Source organism: Schistocerca piceifrons, chromosome 2 (genome assembly GCF_021461385.2).
Source record: "Schistocerca piceifrons isolate TAMUIC-IGC-003096 chromosome 2, iqSchPice1.1, whole genome shotgun sequence".
In the NCBI taxonomy this organism is placed as follows: Eukaryota; Metazoa; Arthropoda; class Insecta; order Orthoptera; family Acrididae; genus Schistocerca; species Schistocerca piceifrons.
The window spans coordinates 57,521,517-57,542,840 of NC_060139.1; the positions used below are offsets into that span (position 1 = coordinate 57,521,517).

At 38.5% G+C, this 21,324-nt stretch overlaps 1 protein-coding gene across 2 annotated transcripts in view; it reads left to right on the top strand.

Annotated features, from left to right (window-relative positions):
- The window catches only part of LOC124776284 (coiled-coil domain-containing protein 39), a 503,452-nt gene that overhangs the window by 280,016 nt on the left and 202,112 nt on the right, over positions 1 to 21,324 (top strand). For both annotated transcript variants that reach the window (XM_047251190.1, XM_047251189.1), the window contains one exon: positions 9,477 to 9,692. In XM_047251190.1, coding sequence (XP_047107146.1) covers positions 9,477 to 9,692 — 216 coding nt within the window. The remainder of the gene's footprint in view (positions 1 to 9,476; positions 9,693 to 21,324) is intronic.

Consider the following 21,324-nt stretch of genomic DNA (forward strand, 5'->3'; position numbering starts at 1 on the left):
ATGGTAATGTCAAGAAAATTTATTTGATTTTGTTTTTCAAGTGTGAATTTTATGTTCTGATGAGCTTTGTTTATTTCTGAATGGAGTTCATCTATTTTTTCACTTGGCTCATCTACCAGACAAATAATGTCATCCACGTATCTGTACCAATATATGATTTTGAAACTCCCCCCCCCCCCCGCCCCCCCCCCCCTATGAACCATGGACCTTGCCGTTGGTGGGGAGGCTTGCGTGCCTCAGCGATACAGATAGCCGTACTGTAGGTGCAACCACAACGGAGGAGTATCTGTTGAGAGGCCAGACAAACGTTTGGTTCCTGAAGAGGGGCAGCAGCCTTTTCAGTAGTTGCAAGGGCAACAGTCTGGATGATTGACTGATCTGGCCTTGTAACAATAACCAAAACGGCCTTGCTGTGCTGGTACTGCGAACGGCTGAAAGCAAGGGGAAACTACAGCCGTAATTTTTCCCGGGGTCATGCAGCTTTACTGTATGATTAAATGATGATGGCGTCCTCTTGGGTAAAATATTCCGGAGGTAAAATAGTCCCCCATTCGGATCTCCGGGTGGGGACTACTCAAGAGGATGTCGTTATCAGGAGAAAGAAAACTCGCGTTCTACGGATCGGAGCGTGGAATGTCAGATCCCTTAATCGGGCAGGTAGGTTAGAAAATTTAAAAAGGGAAATGGATAGGTTGAAGTTAGATATAGTGGGAATTAGTGAAGTTCGGTGGCAGGAGGAACAAGACTTCTGGTCAGGTGACTACAGGGTTATAAACACCAAATCAAATAGGGGTAATGCAGGAGTAGGTTTAATAATGAATAGGAAAATAGGAATGCAGGTAAGCTACTGCAAACAGCATAGTGAACGCATTATTGTGGCCAAGATAGATACGAAGCCCACACCTACTACAGTAGTACAAGTTTATATGCCAACTAGCTCTGCAGATGACGAAGAAATTGAAGAAATGTATGATGAAATAAAAGAAATTATTCAGATAGTGAAAGGAGACGAAAATTTAATAGTCGTGGGTGACTGGAATTCGAGTGTAGGAAAAGGGAGAGAAGGAAACGTAGTAGGTGAATATGGATTGGGGCTAAGAAATGAAAGAGGAAGCCGCCTGGTAGAATTTTGCACAGAGCACATCATAATCATAGCTAACACTTGGTTTAAGAATCATGAAAGAAGGTTGTATACATGGAAGAACCCTGGAGATACTAAAAGGTATCAGATAGATTATATAATGGTAAGACAGAGATTTAGGAACCAGATTTTAAATTGTATGGCATTTCCAGGGGCAGATGTGGACTCTGACCACAATCTATTGGTTATGACCTGTAGATTAAAACTGAAGAAACTGCAAAAAAGTGGGAATTTAAGGAGATGGGACCTGGATAAACTGAAAGAACCAGAGGTTGTACAGAGTTTCAGGGAGAGCATAAGGGAACAAGTGACAGGAATGGGGGAAAGAAATACAGTAGAAGAAGAATGGGTAGCTTTGAGGGATGAAGTAGTGAAGGCAGCAGAGGATCAAGTAGGTAAAAAGACGAGGGCTAGTAGAAATCCTTGGGTAACAGAAGAAATATTGAATTTAAGTGATGAAAGGAGAAAATATAAAAATGTAGTAAATGAAGCAGACAAAAAGGAATACAAACGTTTCAAAAATGAGGTCGACAGGAAGTGCAAAATGGCTAAGCAGCAATGGCTAGAGGACAAATGTAAGGATGTAGAGGCTTATCTCACTAGGGGTAAGATAGATACTGCCTACAGGAAAATTAAATAGACCTTTGGAGAAAAGAGAGCCATTTGTATGAATACCAAGAGCTTAGATGGAAACCCAGTTCCAAGCAAAGAAGGGAAAGCAGAAAAGTGGAAGTAGTATATAGAGGGTCTATACAAGGGCGATGTACTTGAGCACAATATTATGGAAATGGAAGAGGATGTAGATGAAGATGAAATGGGAGATACGATACTGCGTGAAGAGTTTGACAGAGCACTGAAAGACCTGAGTCGAAACAAGGCCCCGGGAGTAGACAACATTCCATTGGAACTACTGACAGCCTTGGGAGAGCCAGTCCTGACAAAACTCTACCATCTGGTGAGCAAGATGTATGAAACAGGCGAAATACCCTCAGACTTCAAGAAGAATATAATAATTCCAATCCCAAAGAAAGCAGGTGTTTACAGATGTGAAAATTACCGAACAATCAGTTTAATAAGTCACAGCTGCAAAATACTAACACGAATTCTTTACAGACGAATGGAAAAACTAGTAGAAGCTGACCTCGGGGAAGATCAGTTTGGATTCCGTAGAAACACTGGAACGCGTGAGGCAATACTGACCTTACGTCTTATCTTAGAAGAAAGATTAAGGAAAGGCAAACCTACGTTTCTAGCATTTGTAGACTTAGAGAAAGATTTTGACAATGTTGACTGGAATACTCTCTTTCAAATTCTAAAGGTGGCAGGGGTAAAATACAGGGAGCGAAAGGCTATTTACAATAATAAATGAAAAGCACCAGTTTGCTTTTGTTCTACAATATTATTTTTATTGCTAACCGGTTTTCGGCTTACAAGGCCATCTTCAGGCATTTACTGAGTATTATCAGAGTGAAGTAGAAACATACAGTGAGTAACATCTTTGCAATGAAATAGTAAAAACTGAACAGTACATAAATAACAATGGAGTTGACAGGAAAACCTTTAGCACAATATAAGAATAACATGCCTACATAACGGTATCTGTTGATAAACAAAACTATTGAAATAAGATAAACTTAGTACTAGGCAAGGCTGCATCAAGAGGTATGAAACATGGAGAGTGATACACAACCAGTTAAAAAAGAAGTGACAGTTGTCAATGTAAATACAGAATACACGAAGAACTTAAGCTATATCAATACGATAAACAGAAATTAATAAATGCAGGAAAATTGAGGTGTTTGAGGGAATCTACAGTTTGAGAGTGTGGTGGTACTGCATTTTAACATTAACTTTATAATCAAAGCAGTGGCTGTATACCAGTTTACATTAAATAAATGAGCAAAGTAAAATATGAACAGTATTTGATGAGACAACTACAAGGGGAGTTAAACATGGTGCTAAAGGTTTTCCTGTCAACTCCATTGTTATTTATGTACTGTTCAGTTTTTACTATTTCATTGCAAAGATGTTACTCACTGTATGTTTCTACTTCACTCTAGATGTGTTACTTCTCTTCCAGTGTTGTCTGCTAACATTTAACTTCTTTGGTGATAATACTCAGTAAATGCCTGAAGATGGCCTTGTAAGCCGAAAACCGGTTAGCAATAAAAATAATATTGTAGAACAAAAGCAAACTGGTGCTTTTCATTTATTATTATAATGTTGTTCCACCAAGAACCGACGGAAGATTCTGTTAATATGGCTATTTACAATTTGTACAGAAACCATATGGCAGTTATAAGAGTCGAGGGGCATGAAAGGGAAGCAGTGGTTGGGAAGGGAGTAAGACAGGGTTGTAGACTCTCCCCGATGTTATTCAATCTGTACATTGAGCAAGCAGTAAAGGAAACAAAAGAAAAATTCGGAGTAGGTATTAAAATTCATGGAGAAGAAATAAAAACTTTGAGGTTCCCCGATGACATTGTAATTCTGTCAGAGACAGCAAAGGACTTGGAAGAGCAGTTGAATGGAATGGACAGGGTCTTGAAAGGAGGATATAAGATGAACATCAACAAAAGCAAAACAAGGATAATGGAATGTAGTCTAATTAAGTCGTGTGATGCTGAGGGAATTAGATTAGGAAATGAGACACTTAAAGTAGTAAAGGAGTTTTGCTATTTGGGGAGTAAAATAACTGATGATGGTCGAAGTAGAGAGGATATAAAATGTAGACTGGCAATGGCAAGGAAAGCGTTTCTGAAGAAGAGAAATTTGTTAACATCGAGTGTAGATTTAAGTGTCAGGAAGTCATTTCTGAAAGTATTTGTATGGAGTGTAGCCATGTATGGAAGTGAAACATGGACGATAAATAGTTTGGACAAGAAGAGAATAGAAGCTTTCGAAATGTGGTGCTACAGAAGAATGCTGAAGATTAGATGGGTAGATCACATAACTAATGAGGAAGTATTGAATAGGATTGGGGAGAAGAGGAGTTTGTGGCACAACTTGACCAGAAGAAGGGATCAGTTGGTAGGACATGTTCTGAGGCATCAAGGGATCACCAATTTAGTATTGGAGGGCAGCGTGGAGGGTAAAAATCGTAGGGGGAGACCAAGAGGTGAATACACTAAGCAGATTCAGAAGGATGTAGGTTGCAGTAGGTACTGGGAGATGAAGAGGCTTGCACAGAATAGAGTAGCATGGAGAGCTGCATCAAACCAGTCTCAGGACTGAAGACCACAACAACAACAACATTAGTGGTCATCTTTTCAAACATCTGATTTTCTAGGTGACGGATGAAAATGTTTGCTAGTGTTCCTGATATTGGGGATCCCATGGGCAGTCCATCACTTTGTAGATAATATTCTTTTTCAAACTGAAAGTAGTTTTTTTCAGTTGTCAGTCTGAGCATATCTGTTATTTCTTTTATTGCTGTCACATGGTCCATAAGTAAAAATTATCAATATACTGTAACATTATGCAATATTTAGCCCATGAATTAGATCAGAAGGTAGATTTAGAGAAACCTTTTGATAATGTTGACTGAAATTCACTCCTTACTGAAATACAATCCTTAAGGTAGCAGAAATATAAGACAGGCAGTAAAAGGTTATCTAAAACCTGTACTGAAACAAAATTTCAGTTAAAAAGAGTCGAAGGACATGATAGGAAGCAGTAAGTTGAGAAAGGGTGAGACAAGTTGTATGTAACCAATCCCTGATGTGATTCCATATGTTCATACAGGGCTAGTTTAAAGCTCAAACGACACAAGCCACAGATGGTGATGCCAAGCTGAGAGGGGCACAAGAGGCACCACAACAGGAAAATTTCTATGTTGGGAGAATCATAATTAGTAAATGCCACTTGGGGTGCCAAGCTGAGAGAGGTGCCCTAGTTCAAGATTTGTCTATGCAATCAGTAGTGAAAACTGACCCAGGTGAAAGTGTATAAGGGAGGGAGGAAGGGAGAAGGGCACCAACTGATAATTTGTTTGTGTAGAAAATTGTTCTCGAACTGGCCCTGTGTACATTAACCAAGTAGGAAAGGGGATTAAAGTTCAGAGAGAAGAAATAGAAATTTTTGGATTTAGCAATGACATTGTAACTACATCAGCAAAGGTAAAGGACTTGGAAGGTCAATTGAACAGAATGGATGGTGTCCTAAAAAAAAAATAATGATAAAACGAACATGTACAAAAGTTGTTGTTGTTGTGGACTTCAGTCCGAAGTATAGTTTGATGCAGCTCTCCAGGCTACTCTGTCCAGTGTGAGCCTTCTAATCTTCGAATAACTACTGCAACCTACACTCTTCAGAATTTGCTTCTCTTGGTCTCCCTCTACGATTTTTACCCTCCTCACTTCCCTCCAATACTAAATTGGTGATCCCTTGATGCCTCAGAATGTGTCCTACCAACTGATCCCTTCTCCTAGTCAAGCTATGCCGCAGATTCCTCTTCTCCCCAGTTCCATTCAGTACCACCTCATTAGTTACCTGATCCACCCATCTAATCTTCAACATTCTTCTGTAGCACCACATTTTGAAAGCTTCTATTCTCTTCTTGTCTACCCTGTTTATTGTCCATGCTTCACTTCCATACATGGCTACATTCCATACAAATACTTTCAGAAAAGACTTCCTGACACTTAAATCTATTCTCGATGTTAACAAATTTCTCTTCCTCAGAAATATTTTCCTTGCCATAGCCAGTCAACATTTTGTATCCTCTCTACTTCAACCATTGTCAGTTATTTTGCTCCCCAAATAGCAAATCTCATTTACTACTTTAATGTCACATTTGCTAATTAATTCCTTCAGCATCACCTGATTTAATTTGACTACATTCCATTATCCTCGTTTTGCTTTTGTTGATGTTCATCTTATATCCTCCTTTCAAGACACTGTTCATTCAATTCAGTTGCTCTTCCAGGTTCTTTGCTGTGTCTGACAGAATTGCAATGAAATTGGCAAACCTCAAACTTTTTATTTCTTTTTCCTGAACTTTGATTCGTACTCCAAATTTTTCTTTGATTTCCTTTACAGCTTATTCAATGTACAGATTGAATAACATTGGGGATAGGCTACGCCTCCTGTCTCACTCCCTTCTCAACTGCTGCTTCCTTTTCATACCACTTGACCCTTGTAACTGTTGTCTGATTTTTGTACAAGTTGTAAATAGCCTTTCACTCCCTGTGTTTTTTGCCACTGGTACCTTCAGAATTTCAAAGAGAGTACTCCAGTCAACATTGTCAGAAGTTTTCTCTAAGTCAAAAAATGCTGTAAACAATGGCTTGCCTTTCCTTAATCTATGTTTTAAGATAAGTCGTAGAGTCAGTGTTGCCTCACGTGTTCCTACATTTCTCTGGAATCCAAACAGATCTTTTCCAGTGTCAGATCCTACCAATTTCTCCATTCTTCTGTAAAGAATTCTTATTAGTATTTTGCAAACATGAATTATTAAACTGATAGTTCAGTGATTTTCACACTTGGGAGTAAGTGCTTTCTTTGGAAGTGGAATTATAACATTCTTCTTGAATTGCCAAAACTCATGGTGAAAATAATAATACTTATCAATTTGCATGGCTGTTTGGCAAATTTATTTGTTAAAAAATTCTTTTTGAAGTCTGATGGAATTTCACCTATTTCATGCATCTTGCCCACCAGATGTAAGAGTTTTGTCATTGCTGGCTCTCACAAGGCTGTCAGCAGTTCTGATGAAATATCGTCTACCCCTGGAGCCTTGTTTCAACTTAGATCTTTCAGACCTGTGTCAAATTCTTCTTGCATGATCATATCCCCATTTCATCTTCATCTATGCCTACTTCCCTTTCTGTTATATTGCCTTCAAGTTTATCTCACTCGTATAGACCCTCTGTATACTCCTTCCACCTTTCAGCTTTCCCTTCTTTGCTTAGGACTGGTTTTCCATCTGAAATCTTGATATTCAAGTAGCTGATTCTCTTTTCCCTGAAGGTCTCTTTAATTTTCCTGTAGGTATTATCTATTTTTCCCCCACTGAAATATGTTTCTAAAGCCCTACGCTTGTCCTCTAGCCATTCTGCTTTTCCTGTCAGTCTCATTTTTAAAATATTTGTATTCCCTTTCACTTGTTTCATTTGCTGCATTTTTATATTTTCTCCTTTCATCAGTTATATTCTTGTGTTACTCGAGGATTTCTACTAGGCCTTGTTTTTTTTACCTATTTGATCCTTTGCTGCCTTAGCTATTTCATCTCCTAAAACTACCCATTCATCTTTTGCTGTACTCCTTTCTCCTGTTGTAGTCAGCGGTTGCCTAATGCAACCTCTGGTTTTTTCAGCTTATCCAGGTCCCATCTCCTAAGTTTCCACTTTTTTCCAAGTTCTTGAGTTTTAATCAACACTTCATAACCAATAAATTATGATCAGAGTCCACATCTGTACCTTGGAATATCTTACAGTTTAAAATCTGGCTCCTAAATCTCTGTCTTCCCGATATATGATCAATCTGAAACCTTCTGGTGTGTCTCCAGGTCTTTTCCACGTATACAGTCTTCTTTTATGATTCTTAAACCAACTGTTAGCAATGATTAACTTATGCTCTGTGCAAAATTGTACCAGGTGGCTTCCTCTTTCATTTCCTTCCCTCTGTTCATATACACCTACTATTTTTCCTTCCCTTCCGTTTTCTACTATCAAATTCCAGTCCTGCATCACATTTAAATTTTTGTCTCCTTTAAGTATCTGAATAATTTCTTTTTGTCTCATCATACATTTCTTCAATCTCTTCATCATTGACAGAGCTAGCTGGCATATAAACTTGTACTACTGTGGTAGGCATGGGCTTCTTGTTTATCATGGCTACAGTAATATGTTCACAAAGCTGCTCATGGTAGCTTATCCAGATTCCTATTTTCTTATTCATTATTGAACCTGTTCCTGAATTACCCCTATTTGATTTTGTATTTGTAACCCTGTATTCAGCTTACCAGAAGTCCTGTTCCTGCCTCCAAACTTCACTAATTCCCACTATATCTAACTTCAACCTGTTCATTTCGCTTTTTAAAAATTCTAACCTACCTGACTGATTAAGGGATCTAACACTCCACACTCCAATCCGTACCACCAGTTTTGTTCCTGCTGATGATGACATCCTACAAAAGTAAACCAAGGGTAATGTAGTGAAATCAAGTATGGTGATACTGAGGGAATCAGGTTAGGAAATACAACCCTGTGAAGTAGTAGAAAGCTTTTTTATCTGGGTAGAAAAATAAATGCTGATAACAGGTGTAAAGTGGCTATAAAATGCAAAGATGCAACACAGGAAAAAAATGTTAACATCTAATATTGGGAAGTCTTTTCTAAAAATATTTATTTGGAGTGCAGCCTCATATGGAAGTGAAATGTTGACATAGGGATGAAAAACAGAAGGGAACAAAAGTTTTTGGAATGGGTGCTACAGAAGTATGCTAAATGTCGGATAGGTAGATGAGGTAACTGATGAAGAGATGCAGAATCTAAACAGTGAGAAACGAAATTTATCTCATGATTTGATTAAAAGAAGGGTTCAATTTATAGGATAAAAGGAAGACATAAATGCAATTCGGAGATGTGCTGCTAGATTTCTTACCAGAAGTGTCAGTGAACACACAGGTGTTATTGAGGTGCCTTGTGAACTCAAATGGAAATTTCTGGAGGGAAGACAATGTTCATTTCACAAAACACTATTGAGAAAAACTAGAAAACAAGCATTTACAGCTGACTGCAGAATGATTCTACTGCCATCAACCTAAATTTCATGTAAGGACTGCAAAGACAAGAGAAAAAAAGGACTTGTATGGAGGAGTATAGACAGTCATTTTTCCCCTCACTCAATTTGTGAATGGAACAGGAGAGGGAATGATTATCTATTGATGGTACAAGGTACTGTCCACAATGCACCATACTGTTGCTTCCTGAACGTATATGTGGATGTAGATGTACATTCTGAAGCATCGAGGAATAGTTAATTTTGTAATGTAAAGAACTGTGGAAGTAAAATTTGAATAGCTAGACCAAGGCTTACTGCAGCGAGCAGGTCACATGGATGTTGGCTGCAGTAATTACATGGATATGAGAAGACTTGCACAGGATAGACTAGTGTGGACAGTTAAAACAAACTGTTCTTTGGAATCAGCTTTAAGATAAAGTTGTGGGATATTGGTATATTTACATCTATTTTCTTACCCTCACTTGCTACATTTCAATGTTATCTTGAGCTGGGAAAGAATCATGGGCACTTTTTAACTTATTTTTCAAAATCATTTTCCTCTTTTTCGTTGTGTTATAACACTATGTCTAAAGCTGAATTTAATTTTCAGTGTCTTATCGTACGAAGGACTCTGTCAGCAACAGGAACACAACTGGATAATCAGAGATCAAGGAATACTCAGCTTTGCCTTGAAAAGGAATCAAAGCAAAATCGCATTGATGAACTGAGGCTTGTCACTTCGCAGCTCAAGAAGCGATTGGAAAAGGCAACTGATCGCACCACAACTGCAACGGAACAAGCTAAGAGCCTGGAGGAAATGATTGAGGTAAAAAGAGTATAATTCTGATGTAAGCCTTTATAATTGGTTATATTTAGAAAATAAAACACTTTAACAACTCCAAATATGTGTGCGTATGCACAAATTTTGAAAACACATTCCTGATGATAAATGTAAAAATACTCTTGGTGTGATAACATAGTAAATATAAATTGAGGGTTTGAAGTCATGTAGGGCAAGTGGGGTTGAAGGATACTTGTAAGGATAATTCTCATGTATACAATTCAGGTAAGTTTAATCGAGATTGCCCAGGTTATGCAGCCGCTACTGAAGTTGATCATGTTGTACTAAGTAGCATGCTCTGCTACTAAGTGGCTCCAATACAGTTTGGCAGCATCCATTTATTTGCTATAACCCCACAAAAGAATTTGTGGAAGTAGCAGCGAAACTGATGTATGGCATAGCTGTTTATTCAGATTGTTCTGCCTCCATTAAGGTAGAATAAACCTGTGTCAGGACAGCAGTAGGATGTACTGGATGGGTGCATGGATCTCATGTTATAAATAATATCTTGAAGAGTCAGACTGGGAGCCTAGAAACTAACACTTGTTGGTCATGGCACACCTCGCACTAGACATTTGCTTATTCTGAATTTTAGGAGATACTGCAGTAGGGAAAGTCTATTTGTGTGAATTTAAGTGACAGTGTCATTCCATCTGGCGATAGTGTGGATGTAATGCCAGAGAATGCTATTACAAGAGTGGAATGATCTTTTCTTAGTTAGGCCAGCAAATGATAAAGTAAAATAGTCTTCCCTTTTATGCCTCAGCACTGGCAAGAACATTGATAAGGCATTTATCATACCAATGCACCAACACAGAAGGCAGTTCACGTGATTTGTTTGACAGATATTATTTGCTTGACTTTGGTGTTCATAAGTGACTCATTATGCCAACAATGTATGGATTGTAGTTTTGTTTCTGGCGTGGTCTGCAACATCCATGTTTCAACATCAGTGACAATATAACTGAAAAACTGATCACCCTGTCTCATGCTTCTGGAAGAATGTCACAGATTTGTGTTCTTATGGCAGTTGCTTTGGCACTCAACTGGCGCACAGTTTGTGAAAATCAAGCCTCAACAGTGCTTGAGAGATCTGGGAAAAGGGGTGGTAGAGTTCTGAAAAAGTGAAGCATTGATTCTGAGAGCAGTCATCCATTTCACTCTTTGTCATACACTTCCCTTCAACCTTCAGTGAATACCTGATCAATTGTCTTGAGTCATTTCCCCTCTCTTCCCTCCTGCAGAGCAACATTTACACACGACATCCTCAATTTTTTTGTTTTTTAAAGATGTATTTGAATCTGTCTTTGCCAGTAGTACTGTGGATATTATTCACTGATATATTCACGTTTCCTGTCATCTTGTCCTTGCTTCTTTTAGTTAATTTCTTCTACTTACTCCTTTTCTCACAGTCCACAGAGAACCTCCGTATTTCTTTATTTTTTTCCGTGCACTCAATTTTCAGAAACATTCTGCAACTCTCCATCACAAATCCTTTACTTCTCTTCATTTTCAGTTTTCCCACAGTGTGTGACATACAGTGTTGTGATCTGCGTGCATATCCTCAGCAGTTCCCATCTCATATTAATGTTTACGATAATAGTAGACTTAGTGTTCTCTTTTGCTTTGCCACTTTGCTTCTTTTGACCTCCTTCCTTTGTCCATCATGTGTTATTTTGCTTGCAAGGTAACAGAATACCGTCACATTGTCTGTGATGTAGTCACCTATTCTGACATCAAGTTTCTCTCAATCAGATTTGTACTACTCCTCAATACTTAAGTCCTTATGTAGTTTACTCTCAGTTCATATACTATGCTTAGTAGACTATTCACTCTATTCATAAGTCCAGAGGGTAGCAATGTTATCAATGAAGCTTTATCTGTATCTTGTCACCCTGAATGTTAATCTCACATCTTTCTCTTATTTCCGCATTACTTCTTTATGTCTAGGTTGCACAGTAGGGCAGAAAGATAGCATCCCTGTCTTACACTGTTTTTTAACCCCGAGTACTTCTTTCTTTGTCTTCTGTTCCATCTTGATTATCATACAGATTGTATATTATCCCTGTTTCCCCATAGTTTTTACCAATTTTTCTGAAAATTTCGAACATTTTGCATCATTTTATATTGTTCAATGCTTTTTATGGATTGACAATTTGAATGAAGATAAATTAATTTTTCTTAAGCTTAATTCTATTATCAAGTTGTGATGCTATAATACGATAGCTGGAGGCAGCCAGCGCAAGCCATCTAGTGGCAAAAAGGTGACACTAAGCGGTGTCAACAGAATTTTGGGAGCCGATTGGATGAACGACAACCATATAATTATAGATTGTGATCCAGTGTGATAGTTAAAAATGCAAAGGAAGAGAAAAAGAGTTAAATTCATAGGACAAGTGATAAGTGAAAGTGACCAGTTACACTCTCTACAAATAGTAGAGTTACCGTATGGAACCTATTATGATGAAGTAAATGCAGAGAACTTTTGGTTAGAGGACGATTGAGAGATAATAAATAAGCGAGAACAGATGAGGGAGAAAGTAGAAAGTATTCAGACTATTAATGAAGAAAAGAAAGAAGAATTATACCTGATATTAGTCAATAATGAGAGAACTTTTTCAAAAGAACTGGAAGAATAGAACATTTTGAATGTAGGTTGCCTGTGAAAACACATGAACCATTTTATAAGAAACTGTTCAAGATACCGCTAGCTAAGAGAGCAGCAGTCGCTGAGGAACTAGAGAGAATGGAGAAGTTAGGAGTCATTTAAAGAAGTGATAGTAACTATAATAACCCAATTATGTGTATGGAGAAAAAAGATGGAGGTATTCGAGTAGTACTCGATGCGCGAAAATTGAATACTATAGTTGAAAGAGAATTCGATAAGCCAGATTGTTTAGATAAGATAATACAAAATTTTAACAGGATACAGTATTTGGGTAGTCTCGATTTAACAGCTGGGTATTGGCAGGTGCCATTAGCTGCTGAACATAGAAAATATACAGCATTTTTATTTGGGGGTAAATGTTACCAATATTGTGTGGTACCATTTGGACTCAACATATCAGTGTCAATTTTTATAAGAGCACTGGATAAAGTCTTGGGGAAAGAATTCAGTAAGAAAGGAACTGTATATGTAGACGACATTTTAATTGCGACGGAGAGTTGGACGAAACATTGTGAAATTTTAAATGAAGAATGTCAAGCAATACAGAAAGGAGGAATGACACTGAGGTTCAAGAAGTCAGATTTTGTAAAGAAGAAAGCATGTTTGTGGTATACCTCATTAGTAGTCAAGGAATTAGGAAAGACCCAGCAAAAATGCAAGCAATAAAAGAATTCACAGTTCCCAAGTGTAGGAAGCATGTGAAGTCGTTTTTGGGATTGTGTGGATTTTATAGAAAATTTGTAGCAGATCAGGCTTTTAATAATCCAGCACTAAATGAGTTGTTGAAAATGGGTAAGATATTTATTTGGACGAAAGAGTGTCAAGAGGCGTTTGAAGTTTTGAAAGCTAAATTGAGTGAAGATAACGTATTGAGTCACCCAGATTTGAAATTGCCTTTTTCTTTAGAGACAGAGAGCAGTGCATATGGGTTAGGTGCCCATTTGTTTCAAGTAGGAAATAGTAATGGAAAGGAAGAAAGGAAATCCATTGTGTTTGCTAGTGAAACTTATGGGCTCTTAAGAAGTTTTATTATTTTCTATGGGGACATAAAAAAATAGGAGTGCGGGTAAGCTACTACAAACAGCATAGTGAACGCATTATTGTGGCCAAGATAAGACACTAAGCCCACACCTACTACAGTAGTATAAGTTTATATGCCAACTAGCTCTGCAGATGATGAAGAAATTGATGAAATGTGTGATGAGATAAAAGAAATTATTCAGGTAGTGAAGGGAGACGAAAATTTAATAGTCATGGGTGACTGGAATTTGAGATTAGGAAAAGGGAGAGAAGGAAACATAGTAGGTGAATATGGATTGGGGGTAAGAAATGAAAGAGGAAGCCATCTGGTAGAATTGTGCACAGAGCACAACTTAATCATAGCTAACACTTGGTTCAAGAATCATAAGAGAAGGTTGTATACATGGAAGAATCCTGGAGATACCAGAAGGTATCAGATAGATTATATAATGGTAAGACAGAGATTTAGGAACCAGGTTTTAAATTGTAAGACTGTTTCCAGGAGCAGATGTGGACTCTGACCACAATCTATTGGTAATGAACTGTAGATGAAAACTGAAGAAACTGCAAAAAGGTGGGAATTTAAGGAGATGGGACCCGGATAACTGACAGAACCAGGGGTTGTACAGAGTTTCAGGGAGAGCATTAGGGAACGATTGATAGGAATGGGGGAAAGAAATACAATAGAAAAAGAATGGGTAGCTTTGAGGGATGAAATAGTGAAGGCAGCAGAGGATCAAGTAGGTAAAAAGACGAGGGCTAGTAGAAATCCTTGGGTAACAGAAGAACTATTGAATTTAATTGATGAAAGGAGAAAATATAAAAATGCAGTAAATGAAGCAGGCAAAAAGGAATACAAACATCTCAAAAATGAGATCCACAGGAAGTGCAAAATGGCTATGCAGGGACGGATAGAGGACAAATGTAAGGATGTAGAGCCGTATCTCACTAGGGGTAAGATAGATACTGCCTACAGGAAAATTAAAGAGACCTTTGGAGAAAAGAGACCACTTGTATGAATATCAAGAGCTCAGATGGAAACCCAGTTCTAAGCAAAGAAGGTGGAAGGAGTATATAGAGGGTCTATACAGGGGGGATGTGCTTGAGGACAATATTATGGAAATGGAAAAGACTGTAGATGAAGATGAAATGGAAGATACGATACTGCGTGAAGAGTTTGACAGAGCACTGAAAGACCTAAGTCGAAACAAGGCCCTGGGAGTAGACAACATTCCATTAGAACTACTGATAGCCTTGGGAGAGCCAGTCCTGACAAAACTCAACCATCTGGTGAGCAAGATGTATGAGACAGGCGAAATACCCTCAGACTTCAAGAAGAATATAATAATTCCAATCCCAAAGAAAGCAGGTGTTGACAGATGTGAAAATTACCGAACAATCAGTTTAATAAGTCACAGCTGCAAAATACTAACGCGAATTCTTTACAGACGAATGGAAAAACTGGTAGAAGCCGACCTCGGGGAACACAGTTTAGATTCCGTAGAAATATTGGAACACGTGAGGCAATGCTGACCCCATGACTTATCTTCAGAGAAAGATTAAGGAAAGGCAAACCTACGTTCCTAGCATTTGTAGACTTACAGAAAGTTTTTGACAATGTTGACTGGAATACTCTCTTTCAAATTCTGAAGGTGGCAGGGGTAAAATACGGGGAGCGAAAGGCTATTTACAATTTGTACTGAAACCAGATGGCAGTTATAAGAGTCGAGGGGCACGAAAGGGACGCAGTCATTGGGAAGGGAGTGAGACAGGGTTGTAGCCTCTCCCTGATGTTATTCAATCTGTATATTGAGCAAGCAGTGAAGGAAACAAAAGAAAAATTTGGAGTAGGTATTAAAATCCATGGAGAAGAAATAAAAACTTTGAGGTTCGTCGATGACATTGTATTTCTGTCAGAGACAGCAAAGGACTTGGAAGAGCAGTTGAACAGAATGGACAGGGTCTTGAAAGGAGGATATAAGATGAACATCAACAAAAGCAAAACGTGGATAATGGAATGTAGTTGAATGAAGTCGGGTGATGCTGAGGGAATTAGATTAGGAAATGAGACACTTAAAGTAGTAAAGGAGTTTTGCTATTTGGGGAGCAAAATAACTGATGATGGTCAAAGTAGAGAAGATATAAAATGTAGACTGGCAATGGCAAGGAAAGTGTTTCTGAAGAAGAGAAATTTGTTAACATCGAGTATTGATTTAAGTGTCAGGAAGTCGTTTCTGAAAGTATTTGTTTGGAGTGTAGCCATGTATGGATGTGAAATATGGACGATAAATAGTTTGGACAAGAAGAGAATAGAAGCTTTCAAAATGTGGTGCTACAGAAGAATGCTGAAGGTTAGATGGGTAGATCACGTAACTAATGTGGAGGTATTGAATAGAATTGGGGAGAAGAGGAGTTTGTGGCACAACTTGACAAGAAGAAGGGACCGGTTGGTAGGACATGTTCTGAGGCATCAAGGGATCACAAATTTAGCATTGGAGGGCAGCGTGGAGGGTAAAAATCGTAGAGGGAGACCAAGAGATGAATACACTAAGCAGATTCAGAAGGATGTAGGTTGCAGTAAGTACTGGGAGATGAAGAAGCTCGCACAGGATGGGGTAGCATGGAGAGCTGCATCAAACCAGCCTCAGGACTGAAGACCACAACAACAACAACATGGGGACATAAGGTGATAATTTACAGTGATCATCAGGCATTGAATTTTTGACGAAATGCAAATTGTCACATAGTCGATTGACTAGGTGTATCCTGTATGTATAACAATTTTACTTTGAAATTAACAATACCAGAGAAGATAAATTGCTACTCACCATATAGCGGAGATGCTGAGTCGTGATAGGCACAATAAAAAGATTCACATGATCATGTGTAGTTCCAGCTCTTTGAGACTGCAGACGTGTGTGCAAGTTGCGTTTGCGTGAGTGTGTGTATGCGTGTGTGTATGTGCGTCTACTGCTGACAAAGGCCTTAATGGCCGAAAGCTATGATTGTGTGAATCCTTTTATTGTGCCTATCGCGACTCAGCATCTCTGCTATATGGTAAGTGACAACTTTCCTTCTCTGGTATTGTTACATTCCAACCTGTATTTTCCATTGTTTGATCTTGAAATTAAGTACATAAAAGGAGAACAGAACGTAGTGGCAGATGCATTATCAAGTTTGCCTATTGGTATGACAGCCACAGATAACGATACAGAAGTAGAGGGTTGTAAAAGAATCTACCGTATTAAAGGGGTAAGATATCAAAAGGAAGTTAAGAATATATATAAAAACATGAGGAGAGAACAGAATGATGATCAGCTTTGGGCAATGGTAAAGCACGAATTTAGACAGAAGAATAACAGAAAACTGACAAAGTATTACTGTATACAGGGTATCCCAGATATCTTGTCCACCCAAAATATCTCTGGAACAATAACAACTACTGGAAAACGACTTTCACTGGTATCAATGTAGGGCTGGGGCCCATGAATGTACATATTTGGAAACATTCTAAAACGAAAGCATATGTGTTTTTTTAACACAAACTTATGTTTTTTTAAATGGACCTCTTATATTTTTTCTTCAGCTATCTATAGCATGACAAAGTACATACACAATGGCGTTGATTGCATCGCAATATTCCCATTACATCCCGAGATATTGAGACGTGAAGTTGACGCTTGAAACACCCGACATGCGCTGCTAGCGCACGTCCTGAGGCTCAGGCGTGAACCCCATGCTGCCCGTAATCGCGATGTGATTGACATGTGTAATCACACCTCCATTCTTATCAAGAGGTCCGAAACGAATAATACGGTCTGCTGCCATCAACTCTCATAAGCACATAATGGTTTCCCTCTTGCACGTTTTACGTATCTACGTACACAATATGAACCAGTACCGATCGGTGTACACCCGGCAGGTTGTCTTATTTATGCTGCACACCCAAAATAAGGTTTATCTAAAGCGTTATATGACCCATTGTGCCTGTCGCACAGGGCCTGGCTCTACCTAGTCAAGTGTCCAATGTAGTTCCCACTACTGCCACAGTTACCACTTCACCTTGTTTATGATTTGCGACCCAAGCAAACTCGTGTACTCCTCCACCCTCCGAGCATTCCATTTGTTGTTGCTTTGGCGTGCAGTACACCGCTTGCCAGTGTAGTCGTGCATCAGAGTAATCTAGTGACGGCATGGAGGTAGTACACATTGTGAATAAACGTTGTGTTGTGGAACTTATACTGTACAGTATAATGTACACACATGAAGATGTGGTAGAAATGCTGCTGATCTATGGAGAATGTACGTTGATGGGAAATATGTTATGAGATTGCTTGTTTGTTGATAGTACTGTTAGCGAACATTATGATTATTAAGTTAATATGTCTGTTTTCTACTCTACTCTACGTACCTGTACTGTACCCTGTTGTAGGTGGATGAAATGCTGTTCAGGCAGAACAGCTGTACAGAAGACGATTCCCTGACAAGCCATCGCCTTCGCGCCGGATGTTTGGTCGTCTCACATCTCGTCTTCATGAAACGAGAAGCTTAAATCCAAGACTTCGACATCGTCCTAGAACACGCACAGATGAACGTGCTGAAGTTGCTGTGCTTGCTACCATAGCTGTGAATCCTCAAATCAGCACACATCAAATTGAATGTGAAGTTGGTGTGTCGAAATCAAGTGCACAGCGTATTCTTAAACGTCATAAATTTCATCCTTACCATGTTCATTTACACCAGGATCTTCATGGAAATGACTTCCACAATAGGGTAACATTTTGTCGGTGGGCTCAGCAAAAACTTCTGCCTAATCTAAATTTTTTTGCAGATGTTTTCTTTACCGATGAGGCATCATTCTCCAACAAAGGAATTGTCAATATGAGGATTATGCATTATTGGTCTGCAGACAATCCAAAATGGCTCCGTCAGGTAGAGCATCAACGTCCGTGGAAAGTTAATGTTTGGTATGGGATTATTGGAGATACCATTATCTGACCTTTCTTTATAAATGGCATCCAAAATGGCAGACAATACTCCTGATTTATACGACACAATCTTCCTGATCTCTTGGACACCGTACCTCTAAACCGGAGATTGGTCATGTGGTATCAGCATGACGGATGCCCTGCACATAACGCCTTACGAGCACGACGACTTCTGAACCGTAAGTTCCCTTGTAGGTGGATTGGATAAGGTGGCCCAGTTAGGTGGCCTGCCCGATCTCCGGACCTTACACCGCTGGATTATTTTCTTTGGGGAGCAGTGAATGATGCTGTTTACCAACATGAACCAATAACACCAGAGGACATGAAGCAACGCATTATTGATGCTTGTACAGCCATCAAAGAGGAAACAGTAGCACGAAGTAGGGCATCCTTCATACGCAGAGTGACCCTATGTATGCAAGCCAATGGGCATCACTTTGAGCATGAGATGTGAACGCTATGTTTAGTATGTAGTGCTGGTATCACAGTGGAAGTTTCTACAAAGGGCCATTTTACCCAGTGATGTTAAGAAACATTTGTTTGCAACAATTTGTCATTTAACGCATTAGATAAACATAACATTGATAATTATGTGATGATAAAACTAACTGGTTAAACATGTTTACATTCATCTTCTATGTCCTACCTGAACTTCCCAAATCAAAACATTTTTACCTAAACAACGGTAAAACTTTTAGTCCACTTGCTCGTTTCACTAAAACCATCAACATGAATTTTACTATTACGAGTGAATGATTAACTGTCACTTGCACTAGATCTACAGTAAAGTAAAGTTTTAACGTTGAACGACATTACCTTTTTAGTAACGGATTAACGATAAGTGAAGTTAACTTTGTGACTAACGTTGCGGTACACAGATATGTTACAGAACTGCATCACCCCTAGCCTATGGGATAAATACCTGCTGGAATGTACGACGTTAATGCAGGATGGCAGCAGACCGTATTATTCGTTTCGGACCTCTTGATAAGTATGGAAGTGTGATTACGCATGTCAATCACATCGCGATTACGGGCAGCATGGGGTTCACGCCTGAGCCTCAGGACGTGTGCTAGCAGCGCATGTCGGGTGTTTCAAGCGTCAACTTTGCGTCTTAATATCTCAGGATGTAATGGGAATATTGCGATGCAATCAACGCCATTATGTATGTGCTTTGTCATGCTATGAATTGCTGAAGAAAAAATATAAGAGGTCCATTTAAAAAAACATAAATTTGTGTTAAAAACACATATGCTTTCATTTTAGAATGTTTCCAAATATGTACATTCATGGGCCCTAGCCCTACATTGATACCGGTGAAAGTCGTTTTCCAATAGCTGTTATTGTTCCAGAGATATTTTGGGTGGACAAGATAGCTGGGACACCCTGTATATAAAGGAGTATTATATAGGAGAAGGGAAGAAATGTCTGATGTATGGGGAGTGTGTTGGCCAGAGAAGTACGTAATAACTCTAATTGACGAAGTACATTTAAATTATGGACATTTTGGACCAAAGAAGTGTTTAGAGAGATTGAATGAATCTGTGTATTTTAATAATATGGCAAGACAAATTCAAGATATGATAAAGACGTGAACTGTGCCAAAAAGCTAGTGTCCAATCAGAAGAGCAGAGGTCCTATGCAGTCAATTTTGCCTAACGATGTATTAGAAATAGTGGCTTTAGTTTTTTGTGGTCCATTACCCAGAACCACAGGGGTTACATATTTGTCACCTTAGATATTTTCTCCAAATTTATAAAATTATACCCAATGAGAAAAGCAACGGCAAAATTGGTTTGTGACAAAATGATCAAAGACTCTTTTTTGAAAGTTGGGAAGCCTAAGAGTATATTAACAGACAATGGGCCCCAATTTATATAAAAAAAGTGGAAAAATAGTATGGAGTTACAAGGAGTCGGAGATACTTAACAGCATACCATGCTTCAGGTAATCCAGTGGAACGAAGTATGCGTGAAATAGGGAGACTACCTCGTACATATGCCTATGATAAACACTGCAATTGGGGAAGGTATGTGCAGGACATAAATGTTATGAACAATGTGGGACATGAGAGTACAGGTTTTACACCTAATGAAATTTTAAAGGGAATTAGGGAAAAGAACTTGGTTGAGGAGTGTATGGACTATCCGCCCAGAAAAGAAGTAGACATAATGGAAAAGAAATGCTTAGTGAGAGAACAGAAAAGAAAAGTACCGCACGGAGGAAACAACATGAAAAAAAGACGGAAATTTACAAAAATTGAAATAGGAGGTTTAGTATTGGTGAAAACCCACATTAAATCAAAAGAAATAAATTCGGGAAATTCAAAATTCTTTCATATATATAAAGGTCCATTTGAGGTAGCTGACATTCTGTATACCAATGTATTTTACTTGATCTTCCCAGAATTGAAAAGGAAATATGGCACTCGAAATATTGTTGAGCTGAAACTGTATAGAAAAAGAGATACCAAGAGCTATCATAAATAGAGACCAGGGATGTGGAAAATAATTTGAATAATATTAAGGGTTTCACAAAAGGAATGAATACGGATGTGGTAGGTTGAGGATTAAATGAGAGAGGTGAATAAAAAGATGCATAGACAATATAAGTAACAGAAAAGACTGAAAAGTAAGTATAAAAGCTGTGGTGAATCTTAAATGACTACAGAGACATGGTAAACATTTATCATATAAAAAAGTGTTAATGTTATTGTGTGTTAGGGGCAGCGACAATAATGTAACAGAATTGTAAAAGAGTGTTTGTCTACCTGTTGATAAAGTATAGAAATGTTTCAAAGAGTGTAATTTAGAGAATAAGGAAATCAGATTATTTAGTTGTCTATAAGATATTTATGACAATGGTTACACGTAGAAAAAAGTAAATGCTGAGTGTCACATGACCTAGCCATTTCACCCCGTGGTAATTTAATACCTTGTGA